General features: G+C 53.7%; 1 protein-coding gene across 1 annotated transcript in view; it reads right to left on the bottom strand.

Moving 5' to 3' along the window:
* Positions 1–5,912: 5,912 nt before the first annotated feature.
* The window catches only part of CCDC60 (coiled-coil domain containing 60), a 125,943-nt gene continuing 110,941 nt past the window's right edge, over positions 5,913–20,914 (bottom strand). Inside the window, exons 8-14 of the mRNA XM_037052217.1 lie at positions 18,100–18,184; positions 15,062–15,130; positions 12,368–12,430; positions 11,558–11,680; positions 9,324–9,455; positions 7,608–7,797; positions 5,913–6,287 (exon numbers count right to left, since the gene is read on the bottom strand). Of these exons, the coding sequence (XP_036908112.1) occupies positions 6,186–6,287; positions 7,608–7,797; positions 9,324–9,455; positions 11,558–11,680; positions 12,368–12,430; positions 15,062–15,130; positions 18,100–18,184 (764 nt within the window). The 3' untranslated portion in view covers positions 5,913–6,185. The remainder of the gene's footprint in view (positions 6,288–7,607; positions 7,798–9,323; positions 9,456–11,557; positions 11,681–12,367; positions 12,431–15,061; positions 15,131–18,099; positions 18,185–20,914) is intronic.

Genomic DNA, 20,914 nt, shown 5'->3' with positions numbered 1-20,914 from the left:
CGCAGCTGGTAGATGTCAGAGTTCATGCTCCTCATCCTACAACGCTACAACGGCTGCACTTCACCGCCCCCCAGACAGAGGCCCGAGCGTCTCCCTGGATTCTCGGTCCACATCCCACTGCCCAGGGACGCCTCCTGTCCCGTGGCTTCTCCTGGGCATCTCCTGGGTCTCCTCGCTGGTCCTCTCGCCTTCCGTCTCAGGCCCTCGACCTCAGCTCTGTCCAGTAGAAGCATAAGGCGTGCTGCACGTGTGATGTGAAAGTTTCTGTGAGTCACATCTAAAGAGTAAACGAGTGAACTTAGCCCTGGCTGGTGTGGCTCAGTGGATTGAGCTCCAGACTGTGAACCAAGGGTCGCCAGTTCAATTCCCAGTCAGGGCACATGCCTGGGTTGCAGGCCAGGTCCCCAGTGTCGGGGCATGTAAGAGGCAACCACACCTTGATGTGTCTCTCCCTTTCTTCCTCCCTTCCCCTCTCTCTGAAAATAAATAAAATCTTTTTTAAAAAAGAGTGAACTTAATCTCAATATATTTTCTTTAACCCAGTATCCCCCAATGTTGTCCTTTCGACATGTGATCCATATTAAAAATGTTAACGAGCCATTCTGCATTCCTTTCCTTCCACATGAAGTGCTCAGAGTCCAGCAGCCATGAAGCATCTTGTGGCTGTGGTGCCTCTTGGCCTGGACCAGCCTGCATTTCATGAGTTCACATCACATGCAAGCGAGGGCCACGGTGTTGGACAGCGAGCCTCTCCACCCTGCAGCCAGAGTGAAATTTCTGAAATGTCAACTTTGCAACACATGTCCCCGGTTCCCCATCATTCTCAAAATAAAGTCAAGGTCGGGGGAAGGACTGAATGTGGGAGGTGGGGGTGGGTAGCGGGGGGAGAGTCATGGGGGAAATGGGGACAACTGTGACTGAACAACAATTAGAAAAAAGTCCACCTGTGTGACTGGGTTCCGACTCACCTTTCGGGACGTTTTTTCCAGGACCTCTCCGTGCGCGGGCCGCCAGCCTCCACAAACACCTTCCTTCCCCCAAGCGCATCCTTGTCAGCCAGGTCCCTGCACCCCTGCACCCCTGCACCCCTGCACCGGTGGTTCCCGTTGCTCCTTCTGCCCTCTCTTCACTAGCAAACCTCTTCCCCAAGACCTAACTGAAATGCCTTCTCCTCTGACATCCTCCCAGCATTTATCTAGGAAGAGCGAGTCCCACCCTCCTATGGATTCACAGGGCACTGGAACGTAGCTTGTATCGTTCTTATTTGCTGACTGTCCATGTACATGTTTCCCTCACAAAACCGAGTGCGTCCCCAGGGTGGGGACCACAGCTCGTCCGTCTCTCTGCTCCTGGTGCCTTTCTCCCTAAATGCCCGTCAAAGAGGCGGCAGGCACACTACCTCGCACCAGTTCCCTGCATTCGTTTTTATTACTTGCCTGGTTTGTAGACGTGTCTGTTTGGGGACCTCATGACCTAACTCTCTCACTTCACAGATGGGTAAACTGAGGCCCCAGGTGAGGAGACTAAATCTGCTGCCATCCTGGCCCACTTCCCGGCTGGCTCTACTCGGCTGTCCTCCCGCTCGTCGGTAAGCTTTCTGGAAAATGTAAAATGACATTAGCTGGAAGAGGAGATGAGAAGGAAAGTGAACCTGCTTGATGTAATCAGAGGTTCATGAAATAACACCGTGCAAATAAAATGTGTGTAGAGGAGACTGCATTTCAAATGCCCTAGGGTTGCTGGATGCGTGATGGAATCTTCTTACGAGTTCTGGTATAAAGAGAAAAGAGATCGAATGGATGGTTCCTGTAAATTTTTATCCCTGCCCCCCAACCCAGTTGGGACTGCTCACGAGTGAGAGCCTGCTGAGGTCAGAGCAGAGCTGGCTGGCGGTGCTTCTGTGCCTCTGTGAGTAAAAATCGTTCGGGGTGGGTCATCTGCTTCTTCGGTCGCCTGGAGCGTTAGCCCCGTGCGTGACCTCGGCTGGGGAGGTGCTCATCACGTGTCCAGAAGGGCTGGTTTGGGGCGCTGTGACATTTCGGTGTGTTGTTTCATGCTCTTTAATTCAAGTTCTTGGCTGTCCGACTTTCCTGGTAGTCTCAGCCATTTGGAAATGTGACCCTGAACCTGGGACTTAGTGTAAAAGGAAGCTTTCTGATTGAACCAGCGTGGTCCAAGTTTCTCTTGGCAACCCCGGTTTGCTGGGAGAGAAGCCAGAGAGCCACAGGGGAGGCATGGGCGGGGCCACTCAGGGAAGCAGTTGTGTGGAGTCACTGAGCACAAGTTCGGGGAGTAGGTCTCTTGGCACCTGAGACCATCCCCAGTGTACAGAGAGCAACGCCACTCTGATGGGCACAGTTCGCCTTCTAGAACGAATCAGGCAGATTTAAGAAAGGCATTGAATCTGACCAGCGGGCTCCAATTTGGGGGTTACCAGTAGCCCCCTGGCCCAGTAATTCAGTGGAACAACTTGCAGAACTCAGGCCAGTGGGACACCATGATTGCAGTTTTATTGTAAAGGGCACCAGTAAAGACCATTGAGGGGAAGGGATGGAGGTGGAGCTCTGATGGGGGGAGCTCCAACTCAGAGCTTTCGTGTCCCCAAGATCATTATCCTTCTGGCACATCAGGGAATGGTTGGCAATGGCGGGGGCGGGGGGGGGGGACTCACTGGAGCTCCCGCCACTCATAGTTTTCATTACGCAGTAACGATCGATCGATCGATCGGATCATTAACCCTGCGACTGAACTGTAGCTCCCTTCCTTCCCTGACCCTCAGGAGGGACGGATTGACATCCCATGACCCTCTAGTCACGTGGCTGGTCATTTGAGTAAGGCCAGCCCCCCCCCCGCCCCCCCCCCCAGGAGCCCACTGTAGTCACCTCATTAGCATAAACTCAGGTGTGGTCTGAGGGCCCCCGCCAGCAATAACAAGGGTAGTTCTATCATTTGGGAACTTCCAGGGGTTTAACAGAGGCTGTGTCCTGGGAACTGGGGGTTAGACACCAGACATCCTCCTTACTATCCAACAGCCTCCCACGCAGGGTCCCAGCTCCTTTTCAGACTGGGTGGTGGTGCCCACTGCCCTTTGCTGCCACAGCTTGCAGACCCAGCACCAGCTTCTGGCTGGGACTTTGGGCGCCTTCCTCCCCCACTCCAGCCTCAGCAGCAGTCCCTTCTGGGTCTCCTCCCAGACCCCTTGGCTCCCCATTTCCAGCCTTATTTTCTCTTCCTCCCAAAGCTGTGGCCGTGGAAAAGTCCACCTCTCTGTGTCCCGTAGCACACGGGAGGTATTGGGTTGGCCAAAAAGTTCCTTTAGTTTTTTCTGTACAATGGCTCTAGTAGTGCTGAGGTGTCTTTAACTTCATTTAAAACAATTTTATTAGATTGTATTGTGACAGCTGTCATGTCAGCATGTGCTTGAAAAAATTTGTTGAAATTGGTGAATTTTTGTGTAGCCATTTTAATATTGAAGATGGGAGGAAATATGTAACATTTTCAGCATAGTATGCTTTATTATTTCGGGAAAGGTAAAAATGCAACTGCAATGCAAAAAAAAGGTTTGCACAGTGTAGGGAGAAGGTGCCGTGACTGAATGTGTCAAAGTGATTTGTGAGGTTTTTGGTACAATTGATATTTTGCCCAATTAATTCTTCCCTGTGGGGCGGTCTTATGCATTGGAAGATGTTAGCAGCACCTCTGGCCTCTACCCACTAGAAACCAATAGCGGGAGATAGTCGACATACACAAAATACCCAAATCAATAAACTTATTGGTGAAAATGAAAAGGGTGTCTATTTTGGAAAAAACCAGATGGACTTTTTGGCCAACCCCGTAGATCAGTTTTGACTCAGCGAAGATGGTACTTATCCGAGGACGCTTTCCCTAGGGGACACTTTTGCTTATTCTCTTGTGGCTGGTATCTGAATTCCTTTCCTTTTTTCAGGGCGGGGAGGGGAATCTTGCACTTTATGAGATGAATCTTCCTCCTATTATAAAAGTAATAGGGTCAGAGCTCGGCTTTCGCAGCCTCTCATGCAGCTTGGATGTGATCATGTGGCTCAGGCTTCGGCAGTCAGACCAAGTTCTCGGAGGTGGTGACATCGAGACTCAGGCTTGGCGGCTGTCTCCATGGAGCACGCCGTGCCTTCCCTCACGCCCTAACCCCCCCCCCCCCCCGCCGCCCTGTGTGTTTTCCTTGCCTCTCCTTCTCCTAAGCTCCAAGGTCCCTTCTTTTGCCTCTGTGACTCCTTTCCACACCCATTTCTTCTACAGCTCACTTCTACCTCTGTGACTTTCTAAATAGGTTTTCTCTTACAGTTTGGGGGAAAAGAAAAGACTCGGGGTGAAACCAGCCAGGATCAGAGTTCATCATCTGAAGACATTGTCTGATACACCTTCCTTGACTTGCCAGATTGGCCAGGTAGCTTTCTGGGTGCTCCACCTGCACCCCGTTTTCTGTCCCCACCTCCACTGTTATAGCTCATGTGTATTGGGTCTTCTGGGGGTTACACGGTCTCTCACTGACTCCTTAGTGTTCTACCCACTTTACAGAAGTGGTATGTGGACGCGAAGACACCTTCCCAAGTCACGCAGCTAGTGAGAGCAGTTAGGAGTGTCCTCAGTCTGGTGCCAGAACCTTCTCTTCTATCCATCATGCTGTAGGACCACTGTTTAACCTTTGTGCACCGTCCCGGAGGATAGAGTGTAGGTGTCTATTTTTGTACCTCCGGCATCGCTCACCAGGCCTGGGACATAGCAGGTGCTCAGTAAATACTCAAGCTCAAGTAGATGACAAGGTCTCACCGGGCCCAAACACTCCATGAACATCCGTGAGTTGCCCACCCACCGAGCGGTGCCCCTTCTGCCAGTTGCCCCCTCCTGAACTTGTTTTCCAGCCAATCGGAGTCATTCTTCACCTTCACACACCTGTTCCCACAAACACCTCCAGATCCACAGGAAGTTGACAGTTTGCTCCACTGGCCAGCTTTTCTTTCCCACCTCTGCTCCCGGTTCTGGGGCCTTTGGGCATGAAGGTGCCCCACTGTTACAGAACAGCGGTCCAAGGGGGGGTGCGGTATCAACCAACTGACACCTGTGGGGGCAGGTAAGGGGTGAGGACAGCTGATATGTCTTTCTAATATTTCCTGGACACCCTGAGTTCTGGACCCCATTCCAGATCCCTTTTTGGGTCCCCCCCTCTTGGCTGCACCCTGTTACACCATGAGGCACCTCTGGGTCATGCCCTCCCACCCCCATTTCTTTAATGAGAAGAATTTCACACGATTGGTGAGAGTTTCACGTCTTTGGGAAGGTTTGGGCATCGTGAATTTTGCCATTTGGAAGATTTAGATGGTTTTAGAAATGTATCATTACTGAACTTCTGGCTCTGCCTCCCAACTAAAAAATGACCAGTTTAAATCCCCAGACAAAATATTTCTCCCCGTGGCTCTTCTTTGGGCTGGGGAGCTGGAGGGGTTATGCACTGCCTCCTCCTAGTCCATAATCTATTTCAGTTGCAAAAGATTTTTGTTTGAATAAAGATCCCTTGGCCAAGCAGAGTAGGTCTCCTAGCTGCCTTTTTTTGTAGACGGTTCTGTTTTGTGGGCAAGGACAAGGGCATGCAATACTAATGAAAACCACTGGGTGGTGCTACAGCTCTGAGAAATAGTCTCGGATGGCGGTGAGCAGGAGGGCGGAGTAAGTCCTGTGGTTTCAGTATCTCCCCTGCCCAAGACGGGGACAAACGTGTTTCAGACTTGGCTCTGCCGCGATAATATCACCCAGCCCTGGGCCCATCGCGTGACAGACGCTCGCTAAGTGTAACTGCTGTTCCTGTTAGTATCTGAGTACCACACCCAAAGTCCACAACTCCAACTCTTTTCCAGCCAGACAGCCAACGTTCAGCGCAATTTTATTATCCGGGATTTGAGGAAGAGAAACACAGCGCAGGAATCTGGGGAGGGAGTGGGCCAATGAGGAGCAGAGGCTGGAAGGTTGAGGCTCGGGCATGAGACTGAGGGGAGTTGCTGCTCGGGGGTCTGCCCCTTCGGAATGTTGGCAGGGGTCGGTCTCCAGGTGACCCTGCTGCCCCGTCATGGGCATCCAGGAGAGGAGGCAGGAAGTGGGAGCACAATGGAGACCAGCCCCCCTCCCCTGGGCCGGCTGGTCGACTCCGGCCCGGGCTATATCTGGACACTGTGGGGCCGGATGGGGTTGCTGATCCGGTTCTGCAGCCAGGTGATGTAGTCCGCTTGCGGCATATGGATGATGTGTTCTCGAACAAACTGAAGGGCAAATACAGTGGGGCCGCAGGTTTGGTCTGAAAGCTAGACTCCTTGCCTTCTCCCTCTACCCCCCCCGAAGATCCTGGGGCACGTGGTCTCAATATGCCTCCAACCAACCACCCAGGCATTCCTAATGCCCCAGCATCGTGCCCAGGGGCATGGGGGTGGGGGTGGTTCTCTCAAGGAAAAGATCCCTTTCTGGCATCTTGGTTCAGGTTAAGCCTCTTCTGTTGACCGCAAAAAAGTTTGGCGAGATCAGGAAAACCCAGCTGTCTGCATATTTCTTTCTTTTCTATTCCTTAATATCTTAAAAACAATCATTTGTCCATAAACGTCCTGGTTCATAGGCCCTTTTGAGAATGGAGGACAACTGTGGGCTTACTTCCAGGAAAGGGTTAAGACACAGAACGTGGTTTTAGGGAGCTGCAGGTCAGGACACCCCACATCCAGGTTATCAGAAGTCTGTATGTCCTTTGTTGGAGAGAAACATGCTAAGTTTTACTAGCTGGGGCTGTGACCTCCTCTCAGAGAACTGGGGGAGTCTCCACCCCCCTCCACCTCTTACCCATTCCGAGATTGCCCCATAACCAGCAGGTTAAAGGTGGAGCCCTTATCTGGCAAGGGAAGGCTGGGCAGCCACCGTGGTTAGTTTTGGGCTAACCAGCTAGAGTCTTCCCTGACCGGGTGAGTTCCTCCAACCATTGCAGTTCTGTTCTGCTTTGGGGCCTTGGCACACGCTCTCCCCTCTTCTGGACCTTCCCTTTCCCCTTCTCTCCCTGGCTGTCTTTTGATTGTTCAGGTCTCAGCTTAAATGTCGCTCACCTTCCCCAGGCGCCCTGGTTCAGATGGGCCCCCTCTACCTTTGCCTTGAACTAGGGCTCCTCAAACTCTCTCGTGTTCACAGATGGCTGGGGGTCTCCTCTACATGCAGATGCCCAGTTGGTAGGTGTGGCTGGGAGCCTGAGACCCTGCATTTCCAATAAGCACCTGGTGAAGTCCGTGCCGTGGGGCCGGGGCCACAGTTTGAGTGGCCAGATTTAGAGGGCTGCTGGCGATGACCGCCATTTATCTTGTCCACTGGCCCATTTATTTCTGTCTCTCCAAAGCCTCCAGGCTTCCAGGAGGCACCGTTTACAAAGCAAATATAATGTCCCCTGGAGTTGAACTAACAAGGTCAGGTGAAGATCAAAGCACTGTGAAGGTGGAGATCTTCGTATTTCTAATTGTGCTCCCAGCCTTTCACCGGTGCCTGGACTGAGGGACGGTGGAATGAGGGCGCCCGAGGCCTTGTGGGGGAGGGCGGGGGGGGGTGGCAGTTACCTCGATGGCCACGGCGATGTCGGGAGAGCACAGTTCCCAGATTCTCAGGTCCTGCAGCACCTTCAGGAGCACGTGGGGCCGGATCCTCAGGTCCAGGTTCTCCCCAAACTTCTGCAGTTTTGCCAGGATCTTTTTGGCAGGGCGGAAGTTCTTCAGGTCTTCCGGGAGTTTGGACAGAAGATCAAAGTACCTGGGATGTGAAGGAGAGAGGGCCAAGTCAGGAAGCTGGTGGGCCTGGGCCCCTTGGGCCCTGAGTCCCCACTCTCTTCCTACCCCTCGCATGATGGCTGCGGGGTGGCATCAGGCTTTGTCTGGGGGGGGGGGCTCCCCTCCATCCCACCTGCAAGGGGCCCACAGATCCGGCCAGTCTTTCATGTGCGAGGGCTGGAGAAGCTGGGGCACGACTTGCATTTTATTAAACAGACAGATTAGAGACGTGCTTTAAAGAGACGCATTTACGATTTTTCTGTCAAGCAGACAGTATGAAAGCTTACAGGGAAGGAGGGGACCCTGAGACTTGGAAGCTTCACTTTTGTGAGTGAATCAGGCCAGGGAGGACATGGACACACCTGTGGGAAACTTTCCTGGATGCAGGAGGCTCTCCCATAGAGATGACTGGGGCGGGGGGGAGGAGGCAGGGCATGGGGTGGGGGAGGGGGAGGAAGTGTGTGTGTGTGTTTGCCACGCTCCAGTTCTGTAGTGAATAAGCTCGGGCCACAGCTCCGTGCATTTCGGGCTTTGAGAACCTTTCTGAATGCTGTGACGGAGTGTAAGGGTTGCCTGGTAATTCATGGTGGGAACAAGTTAGATTCTAACCTGGGGGTGGTTGAGGTGTACGGGGAAGATTTGAAGAAACTGACCATCTACCATACATTTTGGGCTCTTCATTCTCTTGTATATTTTATACGTTGTGATCTATGTTTATATATATTTATTCATGTCTCTTTGTAAGCTCCCATCCCACATTACTAAAATCAGGGAAGGAATTCTGGGTAGGTTTTTAGACTTTCTCAGCTCACTCTGAGAGCTTGATTTACTCGCCCCGCCAGGATTAGGTTCCTAAAACCCCAGTCCATCCGACTCCAGTTCTGGTTGCAGACGCGCATAGAGCCTGGGGTCAGACAGGGGTTTAAATCCTAACGTTTCCTCGTTTGCAAAGTAGGGAGTAATATGGACCCATCAGGATTTTCGTGGGGAATGAAACAGCTGATGAACATTGCTTATGGGGGTGTCTGCCATCCCCTAATCGCTCAGCTCGTGTTGCTGTCGGTTGCACTTAGGATCGCCCCTGGGCACCGTGTTTTTAGGATATGCCTGCCTGCTTTTGTATCCTTCAGGGGTTCAATTATTTGGGGGAGCACAGCGACCACCCCTCAGGCCTCTGGCTCTGTAGAAGTTTTCAGGATGGTTCGCCTCATCAGCCGCTCCGGTAGGGGCTGGCGGCAAGTTCATCCTTATCTGCGAACGTCTGAATCAGACAGAAGTCAGACACAGAGCACAGAGCCAGCCGGGTTGTCCGAGCTTCAGAAACAGAAGGGTTCCTGCCGGACTGTGCTCTGGGGGTAGCCCATGTTGGGGGCTGTCGTGCTGGCCAAGGACAGTTCGGGAGAGATGCCTGTGCCCTGAACGCAAACAGGATCAGATGTGGTTTTGTAACAACAGCCCTCCCCACCCCCCCCTTCAGTGGCCACCTTCCCTGGTTCTCGGGGTCTTTACCAGTGGTCGGCGACTTCTTCTGCACGTCCTTTGACCAGGGAGACTTTGTGTCTCATTTTTGCTATGTCCTTTTGAAAATTGGAGACGAGGACGAAAGCATGGAACTTCTGGAGACCTCTCTCTTCTTGGCGCCTGCGTCACAGGTTGTTTGAGGAAGAGGAAGGAGGGTCAGATTCCTGGCTCCTGGAAGCTGCCCTTCGAGACCGAACGTGGACCCTGTTTCCACTGTGAGGTTCTCCCTAACCCTGCTGGCCACCATTGAGTTTGCTCTCTGGCTTGGCTACAAGATGGTACAACTCTCTCTAAAGTCCTGAAATGCTTCTTTCTTGCTAAACCCAGGAACTTTTTATTTCTTTTAAAAGTCAGCTCTCACCCTGACTGGTGTAGCTCAGTGGGTTGAGCACAGGCCTGTGAACTGGAAAGTCACCAGGCTCGACCCCTGGTCATGGCACAGGCGTGACTTGTGGGCCAGGTTCCCCCACTGGGGACCTGCAAGAAACACTGATGTTTCTCTCCCTCTTTTTTTCTCCTTTCCCTCCCTTGAAAATAATTAATCTTTTTTTAAAAAAAATCAGCCCTCATTCTCTCTCTAATTTTGATGGTATTTACACAGCATTCTCGTCTATACAATGAAGGATAGTAGTGGTTCCTAGTTCTCAGAGGTGAGAATTAAACAATATAATGTATTTAATGACAGCCACACAGTAGGCGCTTAACTCGGGTAGGGTCCTCTCTTCCCCACCGCCCCCTTAACGTTTTGCCCATATGTGCTGTCTCTGCAGAGAGAAACAATGTTGTAAACCTAACCGTGCTGTTCACCTAGATGTACATTTCAACGGCTTCTCCTTTTACTCAGAATGAGTCCCTCTGAGTGACTTGCCCTCCAAGGCCCTGGATTATTCAGTCCCTACATTTTCCAGCTTTACCCCCGTCCTGCCCACCTCTCCTCTCCCGGAATTCGATGCTTTGGCTCATGATCAAAGTCTTTGCGATAAGGTTCAGCCTCCACAGCCAGGCTAGTAAGGCCTTTTATCATGTGGCCTCTGTCTCTAATAACCTCGTAAGCAACTTAAGCCCCAGCCACCCCTGGCCCCGGGCAGTTCCTGGCCCACAGTGCCCCTTTCTGGCTCTAGGAGTTTGCCGTTCTTTTCCCTAGAGCTCTCTGCCCTCCTACTTTGTCTGTGTGACTTTCTGGGTATAAATTCCACTTTTACTGCTTAACTCCTGGGTGACCTTCCCCCAGAGACGTCTCTGGGCCCACTTTTGCCATCTCTGAAATGGGTCTAACAATAGTGCCGGCCCCGTAGGACTGCTGTGAGGACTAAATGGTAAACGGACGCAAGGCGCTTACACCCGCGACTGGCTCACAGTAAGGGTCCCGGAAATGTCGCCTGTTTTTATTAAGCTGAAAGCGTCGTTTCCTCCAGGAAGACCTTGCTGCTGGCTGTGGCAGGCTGCGCAGGGCATCCTGTCCCCCTGTCCCCTCAGCCCCCTGCTCACTTCCCTGTTGGCCCTCATCACCCTGTGTGGTCATAGCCGGTGTATGTGTCTGTCTCCCTCACTAGACTTGGGGGCTCCTAGAAGGCGGGGACAAATTGTCTCTGACTCCGTGGCCCAGAGCAGCCAGTCCCTGCATGAGGACGGGGTGAGAGGGCAAAGGGCTACTGCGAAATCTTTGCTGGGCGGACAAGTTCATTGGGGTCAACACAGCCAAGGGGCAGGCTGCTGTGGGAGGCAGCTACCGGGCTGTCAGAACAGAATGGGAAAGCCCCCGATGGTCTCCTCCTGCTCTATACATCCAGCTCCAAGCGGCGCAGCTACCATCTACCGCTTCTCTGTCCTCTTCAGCTTTCCCCCGTCCCTCTCAGCCTTAAGACTCTGTACGCACATGTCCTGCTGCCTAGAGTGTCCGTCTGCCCTCCGTCCACCCCACCAGCTCCTCTTTAACCCGCAGGGCCCAGCCACGGAGTCACCCACCCTAAATCAGGCCCCACACTTTCTCCCTCTCTCACTGCGCCCTGTTCCTTTCCTGCGTGGCAATGATTGTAATTCATGCGTATGTCTTTATTCATTTGATTATTTTCTTGCTGCCCCTGTTTTCCAGGGGAGACTAGAAGCCTTCTGAGGGCAGAGACCATGTCCTTGCTGTCCCCTGCTCTGGCCTCAGCACCTGCACCTGGCGTTGGTGCCAGGTGAATGTCCCCTTGAGTGAATGTGTCTACGCGTGCCCTTACTTCATGAGGATTTCCATCTTGTCCTGCAGACAGAAGCCAGCCTCCTGGGCCACGCTGTAGAACTTGGCCTTCATGGTGCTACACACACTGCTCTTGTAGTGGATGAGGTCGCGGTTGGTGCGGCTGCAGACAAGACCAGGAAGGGCTTGGGGCGCCAGGCCCAAGAGACGGACCCATGGGGCTGGCCTCTCTGGGCTCTAAGGTGCTTGGCAGTGGGGATTCCCTGTACCCACCTGGGCTCTCCACCCCCTCCCCACCCCCCTCAGCCTCCCCCAGCAATCCCCTGGATGGAGGAAGGACAGGTCTTCCCAACCACATCAGGCTGGCTGGGCAGGCCTTATTCAATGAGCCCACGGTGAGACATCTGGCCACCTGCACCCAGCCAATGTCAGGGACCACGAGATAAAGGTGGAATTGGGAGCTGGGAGATTCAGGTTCAAACACCAGGGCCACACTTCCTAGCTGCACAGGTCAGGCGAGACACGGCGTTGGCCGAGTTGCAGCCTGCTTCTCTGTAGAATGGGCAGTACCGCCGCCCCACAGGGTTACTTTGAGGGAGAAGGAGGGCAGTGAATAGGAGATGCTTCGCCCAGGGCGTGGCACAGAGGAAGACGTCATTGCCATTGTCTGTGTTGTTGCTCGGCACCTTGACCCTGAGCCCTGGCCCCGGGAGTCCCTCGTCCTGCAGCCGGGTCTGTGGCTTTGGGGAGTCTGCTCCACACTGGGTGGTTTCTGCCCCCCGGGGAAGACGCGGGCTCTGGTTGCCCCCGGCACTCTCGCCCGTCTCCCTCCACTGCCCACCTGGCTTACCCTTTGGACTTCTTCAGAGTGGGCTGGCTGTGGCTCTCTGCACTTTTACTGCTGGATCTGTCACTGAAACACAAAGGGTGATTTCTAGTGGCCCAGGGCCTGCTTTCCACACAAACGGTGCCTCCAGGTTCCCCCGACACCTGCCCACCTCCAGGACTCAGGTGAGGGACTCAGGCGGTTCTAATCTAGGTGCTGGTTAGAGAATTCTGTGGGTATTTTTCCCGCCTCTTCTCCATCTTTGCTCCTCCCATGCTCCCTGCCTGGAGAGTCCTTGTTTCTTCTCCCCATACTCAGATCCTGCCGTGTGTCGGGGTCTACAGCAGGTTCTGCTTGCTCTGGCTCTTCTGGTCTGACCTTGACCTTCTGTCTCTGCGTATTGGCAGAATGATGCATTTCCTGGATCACAGTTTCATTTGGATGAAACGGGTGTCTCTGCCTGGAGGGTGAGTTCGCTGCGGACCCTCCCACCCTCCTGTCTACGCTCATCCTGGGGCCAAGGGCAGCTTTGGTGAAGGGCTAGTTGAGTCCTCCTAGGCGTGTTGTCTTGGGTGTTCCTGACCCCGGACTGCTTCTTCCTCCAAGGGTTCTCTTCTCTGCATTGGACCCCTGAGCCGAACACCCGTTTCCCTGGACTTTGGAGGCAGACAGAGCTGGACGCAGGGCACAGCCCTGGTCTGTAGGCAAGGAGCTCTGCTGTGGGTGGTCAGCCCCCTCTTCTGAGCCGGATCAGCTCCTCGCACCACTTGACCCTTTCTTCCGTGGGTGCCAATTGAATTCTCTGTGTGGCTGCTGCTTCCTGTGACTCGGCCTGGCCCGGGTTTCCAGGCGAGGGAGAGCAGCCCGCCCCCGCTCCGCGCCCCCTCCCAGGTCCACCCCAGGTCAGCACCGTCTGTTTCCCCATGTCCTTTGTTTCTTCCAAATGCCTCGGAACCCAACTTGACGGCTGTATCCGTGTGGTTCTGGAGGGTAAGACTTTTCCGTGTCTCTGTGATGGGTGGCTGACCCTTTCCTTTTGTCCCTGTGACATCGGACTGCTTTGAAGGGTCATGCCCGACCCCTTCTCCAGATCCCTCCCTATAGGAAAGGTCTTGGCCTTTTCTGCTTTCCCCAAAGGCTCATGGGACTGGAGCTGGAGTCCTAGGCCTGGCAGGGGATCCAGCAAATGCTTATCCCACTCAGCAGGCGGGCAGAGCCCGAGTACTGACACCCAGAAGGCCTTGTGTCGGATTCCAACCAGCTGCCTCAACCCCTGCAGATGAGTTCTTGGTGTGGGGGCGTGTGTTGGCTTTGACCTTCCTCTTGTAGATGGCTTTCTTCTTTTCTAGGGCTGACAGTGTGGCTCAGGGAGGAGGTGGGAGGTGAGGGAAGTCGTGTGATTAGCTGAAACAAGCAGAAAGATAAACAACAAAGGATCCTTTCGCCAAGATCCGCGATGACGGTGGAGTGAGAGCGACACGAACCTCCTCCCAGGACCAGGGTGGAAAAGATCCTTCTGCCCCTCCACGTCTCCCTTCCCTTGCTTCTCACTGAGTTTCAGCCACCCTGGGCTTTGCTCAGTGCCTCCGAGTTGCGTCCTGCCTCCGGCCCTTGGCACATGGTGTCTCCTCTGCTTGGAACACTCTCCCCACCTTCCCCAGTCGCTGGCCAGACCATTCTTTTGTTATTCCCGGTCTCAGCCTAAGTGTCAAACTCGGTCTTGGTTGGGACCCTGGTGCTCGACATCCCCCCGACTTTCCGCGTTTCCCCTTCAGAACACTTTCCATAGCCATGGTTACAGGCCCGATTGTGTGGGGTTCTTTGATGAATGCGTGACAGCCCCATTAGACCAGCGATTCTTAACCCTGGGCAGGCTGCCAGGGGGTCCACGAATGCAGGTGGGAAGAAAGTCACACCTTTATTTTCACTAGCTGTTAGCAGAAATGGAAATCACAGACAGGTGTTTGCACATCGCATTACAATCATGGGAGCTAGTTTGAAAAGTCGTTTACCCTCGACACTAATCCAAATTCACAGTCATTTCTGGAGCCGCTGCTGAGTCTCGTTATATATGCACTTGTTGAAGAAGCTCACAGGTTACTACATCCCAAACGTGGTTGTAATATCGCAGTTTATCTTACGATAGATTCCTTCGTAAACCTTGGTGTTTTATGGTATTCATTTAAAAGCTTTATTTTTTTCTTCCGAAAGGGTTCATATGGGCCTCCTCAGACTATCACAGGATTTATGGCACAAGAAAAGTGAGGACCCCAGTCCAGACAGGGAGCTTCACGAGGGCAGATGACAACTGTCTTATCTGCTGCGGAATCCCCCCAAATCCTAGCTCAGTTCTGGTCACCCTGGGGCCTCAGTGAGTATCCTCAAGATGAATGAATGGAATGGGATCAGACCTCCCTTCTGAAGTAAAGGGGGAAAGCCTGGTTTGGTGCCACGACCTCCCCACTTCACCCTCCCCCCCTCCCCCTCGCTGCTGGAGGGTTCCAGTTCTGTGGCTGGTATACGGTTGCTGGGGAGAAATGCCTGGGTATTCACCCCCCAGCCTTGAGAGTTAAGGGGCTTATTTTCTATTGAAGAAGAAAGAAGTTGCCCCTCCAAAGCCCCACTTTCCACGGTCTGGTGGGGACCCTCTGTACAGTGGGCCCCTGGAACTGTGGGGTGCCTCCTTCCCCACCTGCTGTGGGCCCCACGCCTTCCTACCTTGATTTGCGGGTGGTCTGCGTGTCTTTATAGGCGGAATCGCTCTTCTGTCTCATCGTAGACAAGATACTGCAAAAAACAAGACGAGTCTCTTAACCAGGCACCCAACCTACGGTGCTCCTGAAGCAGTTATTGTCTGGCGGAGGACATAGACTTCTCTTTCTAGAGCGGGGCTCCTCAGACTCTGCGGGGATGAGAATCACTCGGAGCGACTGCTAAGAATGCAGATTCCTGGGCCACACTTTCAGAAGTCTGGATACCTTAGGCCTGGAGTGGAGCCCTGCCCTGGAAGCTGCATTTAAAACCACACATATGCACACACACACACTTCTGAAGCGTGTGTGCGGAAAGCACACGTTGACACCGTCGCATTTCTCAGCATGTTGTGAAGTGCTGGCCACTGGAAGAGCCTGTTTGCAAATATGACTTCCTCTGGAGATTCTGATTCAGGGAGTCTGGGGGGAAGACCAGAAGTCTGCATTTTGCACGAGCACCCAGCTGATCCTGATGGGCAGGGACCTTTTGGCAAACACCGCTAGAGGAATTTAGGAAGAGGCCATCTTCCTAGACCATGTTATGGTCTGAATGTTCGTGTCCCTCCAAATCTGTACATTGAAATCCTAACCCCCCAAGGTGATGGTCCGGTGTGGGGCCTTTGGGGGTGATCAGATCAAGAGGGTGGCGCCCTCATGAATGGGATCAGTGTCCTTCCGAAAAGAGACCCCTAGGAGCTACCTTGTCCCTTCCGCTGTGTGACATTACCGTGAGAAGGTAGCGGATCTGTACCGGACACCAAACCAGGGGAGCCAGCACCTTGACCTTGGATTTCCCACCTCCAGAACTGTGAGGTAGAAATGTCTGTTCTGAATAAACCACCCGGTTTGTGGTATTCTGTTCTAGTGGCCCAAACCGACTAAGATGACAGAGGCTGAGGACAGGGTAGGTTGGCTTTTAAGGGTCGCTGAAACCCCAGAGTTCTCTGTCAGCCTTGACAGGGGCAGGTCTGACATCTGAAATGGGAAGGGAATCGGATTCTAAAGTGAGGGGGGGGCAGGGGAAGTCTGCAACTTTGCCCGTCTCTCTGCAGCTCCGCAGAGAAGCCGTCAATCCCTGAGGCCTTAGTGAGGGATTGGGGAGATTTTCCTCCCCGAGGCGATGGGGAGGGTGGGAAATCCCAACAGGTTCCTCTTGCTCTGTAACCATGGTTATTTTCTCATGAAAGCGAATGCAGAGGTCCTGCAAGTGGTGAGATTTGCAAGGACCAGGCCCTTGCGTGGTCTGGTCTTGCATGACCTCATGCAAGTCACTCATCACCGCTCTTCTATGCCGGTGAGTGGGGGTGGGTGGGTAGGAAACCTGTCTCCTCGGGGTGCTGCAGAGACTCGGTGGGACACTATGGGACATGGGAGCAACAGCCATTACTGCCACCAGGGCTACCGCTGGGTGCTCTTGAGATGCCAGGCATTTGGAATGCACTGCCTCTCACTGCATGCTTCAGACAACTCACTGGAGGAGACAATTTTTTCATAACAATAACCATAATGCTTTGCTAAAATGGCATCATTTAATTCTCACTGCAATTCTCACTAGGTGGTTAATGAGCCTCATTTTACAGAATCGGAACCAGGCTCAGAGAGGTGTGGCCACCTGCCCAGCACGGCAGAGCAATGGGATGGCGAGAATGGAGGTGGACGCTTGTCTCTCTGGTTCCGAGGCCCATCCGCGCTTTGCCGCCGCCCAGTCTCACTCTGTAGACGAGAACACTGAGTTTCAGAGAAGGGCTGAGGGACGGGCTCAGGAGCATCAGGTGTCGAACCCAGTGTCACGCCTTGAGGTCTTACAAAGAAAGGGGACTTGGCAAGCTCTTTTCATCATTACTCTGAAGCTGGTGACTCCGACACAGCAGAGTGGGGGGCCGACACTGTCTCCGAGTGCCTGCGAGGGCCACCCTTGGGAGCCCCATGAGAGTCGAAGCAGCAGCAGCAGCAGACAAATCCATCATCCCAAGCAGAGGTGGAAGTGCTTGGTGAACTATAATTACGGTAATAACAATGACCAGTACGTTGCGGCAGGCATCTCAATAGGCCGAAGGCAACGGCGAACCTCTTCTAGTGCCCCATGTATTTCCAGGAAGTGATCTGCTGATTCAGAGGGGTCTGCACTCGGGAAGGGGGCTGCGGCCCTCACCCACGTGCTGTCCGTGGTTTTCAGAAGCTCCGTGGACAGGGCTTCCCACCCACAGGAAGATACTTCACGTTCAGGTCTTACACTCTGAGCCCATGGCGTTGGTTGCCGGCTTGAAACTTCAGAGCATTCTTGTTGCTCTTAGGACAGAGGCAAGAATCCTTGAGGCGGCCTTCAAGGTCCCAGACGGACTCTCGCCTCTTCCCATCCACTTCGGCTGCATTTCAGCTCTTCGAAGGGGCCACAGTCCCTTTGAGCCATGTTTTCATAGGTGTGTGTGTTGCCTGTAATGCTCTCCCTCCCCCCACCCCCGCCCCCAGCTTTGGCTGGCCGGCTCCTTTTCGTGCCTCTTTCAAAATCTCAGCCTAACGTTTCTTCCTCAGAGGAGCCTTCTCTGATCCCCACGCCCCTCCCAGACGAGATCGGATGCCGCGTTATTTCCTCTCACAGGGCCGAGCTTCCCTGCAGCACCTTACCCTCTGGGGTGGGCACCTACCTGCACAGACTTATCAACATTCTCCAATAGAATGAACAAAGAACCTGGGGGAGAATGGTTTTGGGAGTGAGAAAGATCTGGATTCAAGTTGTAGTGCTTGGTTCTTCAGCTGGGTGACCTCCAACCAGTTACTTTGCCTCTCTGAGCCTTATTTCCTTACGTGTCAGACAAAGCGGATAGTGCCTGCCTCATCGTATGTAGGGTGGTGGCAGGAACCCTGGGAGATGGTGCCTGTGAAAAAGGGCCTGGCCCGGTGCTTGTTGCAGAGAAAATGCTCAGTAACTGGGACCTGCTGTGGCTGACACTCCTGTTATCACGCTGCTGCCCTGCCTTTGCCCCCGGAGTCAAGAGCACGTACCCGGGAGCTATTTTTCGCATCTCGTTCTCCATCATGACCGTCCTCCGGGCATCTTCCCCAACCATCTCCAGGAGCTTCTGCAGATCTGATGGGAATACAGAAGGTCACGGTCTAGAGGGCTCTCTTGAGACAGGATGGTGCAGCCCAGGGCCTGGCCCCCAGCCTAATTATAGCCTCTGCCTCTGAGTGTTGGGGCCGGGAGAGGCGGCCCAGGGTGTGAGTCTGACCCTGCCACTCACCTGCTGAAAAACCTTCAACGACTCTCCCTTTTCCCCCCCGGGCAACCTCTGCATCCCTCCGTGTGGCCTCTGAGCCTCCTAGCAGGGTCCGGCTGCTCTTCCTCTCTCCTGTCTCATCTCACATCCACCCCGCAACCTCACAGTCTACTCTAGCCAGAGAAAACTGTTTCCAATTCTAAGACTAAATCAGCTTGTCCAGGAAACCGTCTCTAATCCCATGGACCGGAAGTTCCAAGCCAGTCTCCTCCAGGACGAATCTCGCTCCCAGATAGGTTTCGTTTGATTCGATGGAGAGGCCAACCTTTTAAAACTGGAGGGCTTCACGTAAAAAAAAAAATCTAGGCCTGCAGCTTCCCTGGAAAAGGACCTGAGATGGGTCTGGTCCCTGCCCCATGCTGGCCCTGGCCTTCAGCCAGGCCCCCAGGTTTGTGGTACCCCTCACTCCTCATGCCATTCATTGACTTTTATTTCATGCTTAATATTATTGCTCTTAGAAATATTTCTGTTCTGGGTTGGCAAAGGTGGGAGGGTGGACATCCTAAGTGTTTGGTTTGAGAGACGTGCGTGTTTCTGGCCTTGTGCTGTGCCAATGCACGGGTGACTCAGGAGAAAATCGAGGGGAGGATTCGGCCGACTGTGAATTCGGTTTGGGATGTCGACCAAGAAGGGCGGTGACCGTGGAGCCACCTTCACCTTCTCGTAGGTGCCTGTGGTCAGCGGTCAGCTCCAGCTCAGGCCTCCGTGCCATGGGTGGAGCCCAGTGCTCCCCCGGCCTGCCGTGCCCAGCCCTGTGTGGGTGTAGTCACTGGGTGCTAGGGGAAGGGCAGTCCCCTTGGTGAGCTTGCAGCCTTGTAGGCTGTGAGAACCAGCCACACGGGGCCATTTCTACTCCACTGTCCTTATTCTCAAGTCGTTTATTTTCCTAGGCATTTGTGGTCAGGATTCCATTTGACCTGGATCTGACCTTCACTATTTTGTCATGCCCACCTCCCCTACTGCTACATATCCCAGAAAAATGGGGGTGTGTCCAGAGGCCTGTTAGTGAGAGAGCTGTGGCTGGTGACTCCACTCTCGTCCTGTCTCCTGGACACCACGCGGCAGCATCCGCCTTCTCCCCACCAGCCCGGGGCCGTGTGGGTCCCAGCAAATGAGCCCGGTGACCTGGCACGTTGGGCGGCCCTCCAAGGAAATCATGTCTAAAGCTCCACATGTTACTTCATACACCACAGTTTTTTCTCTGCTGACCAATGATGCCTCTGGGCAGGAAGGGTGCCCCCCAATATTAACCTCCGTCCATCACGTAGCCGAGGTTGCCTGGGTGTGAGCAGAACAAGGCCGCGAGGCGGTGAGGCCCGTTCACTCCTCAAGGCTACCTGGGAGAAGAGGCTTGTTTGAAAGGGTGCCGATGCCATGACATAGAGGTCCCCTGAGGAAGATCGGCCTGTGGCAGCCCTGGCTGGCGTAGCTCAGTGGATTGAGCGCAGGCCTGCGAACCAGACGATCGCGGTTCGATTCCCAGCCAGGGCACATGCCTGGGTTGCAGGCCGGTTCCTTGCAGGCTAACTACCAGCAGGGGACGCACAAAAAGGCAACCATACAGTGATGTTTCTCTCCCTCTCTCCTTCCCATCTAAAGATATATAAATAAATAAAATCTTTAAAAAAAAAAAAAAAAAAGATCNACGCTGGCCCTGGCCTTCAGCCAGGCCCCCAGGTTTGTGGTGCCCCTCACTCCTCATGCCATTCGTTGACTTTTATTTCATGCTTAATATTATTGCTCTTAGAAATATTTCTGTTCTGGGTTGGCAAAGGTGGGAGGGTGGACATCCTAAATGTTTGGTTTGAGAGACGTGCGTGTTTCTGGCCTTGTGCTGTGCCAATGCACGGGTGACTCGGGAAAATCGAGGGGAGGATTCGGCCGACTGTGAATTCGGTTTGGGATGTCGACCAAGAAGGGCGGTGCCCGTGGAGCCACCTTCACCTTCTCGTAGGTGCCTGTGGTCAGCAGTCAGCTCCAGCTCAGGCCTCCGTGCCATGGGTGAAGCCCAGTGCTCCCCCGGCCTGCCGTGCCCAGCCCTGTGTGGGTGTAGTCACTGGGTGCTAGGGGAAGGGCGGTCCCCTTGGTGAGCTTGCAGCCTTGTAGGCTGTGAGAACCAGCCACACGGGGCCATTTCTACTCCACCGTCCTTATTCTCAAGTCGTTTATTTTCCTAGGCATTTGTGGTCAGGATTCCATTTGACCTGGATCTGACCTTCACTATTTTGTCATGCCCACCTCCCCTACCGCTACATATCCCAGAAAAATGGGGGTGTGTCCAGAGGCTTGTTAGTGAGAGAGCTGTGGCTGGTGACTCCACTCTCGTCCTGTCTCCTGGACACCACACGGCAGCATCCGCCTTCTCCCCACCAGCCCGGGGCCGTGTGGGTCCCAGCAAATGAGCCCAGTGACCTGGCACGTTGGGCGGCCCTCCAAGGAAATCATGTCTAAAGCTCCACATGTTACTTCATACACCACAGTTTTTTCTCTGCTGACCAATGATGCCTCTGGGCAGGAAGGGTGCCCCCCAATATTAACCT

The sequence above is a fragment of the Sturnira hondurensis genome, unplaced genomic scaffold, assembly GCF_014824575.4.
Source record: "Sturnira hondurensis isolate 20B ecotype Veracruz unplaced genomic scaffold, ASM1482457v3 Scaffold0007406, whole genome shotgun sequence".
NCBI lineage: Eukaryota > Metazoa > Chordata > Mammalia > Chiroptera > Phyllostomidae > Sturnira > Sturnira hondurensis.
Note: the sequence above shows the minus strand (reverse complement) of the source record. Positions and strands in the feature narration are given on the sequence as shown.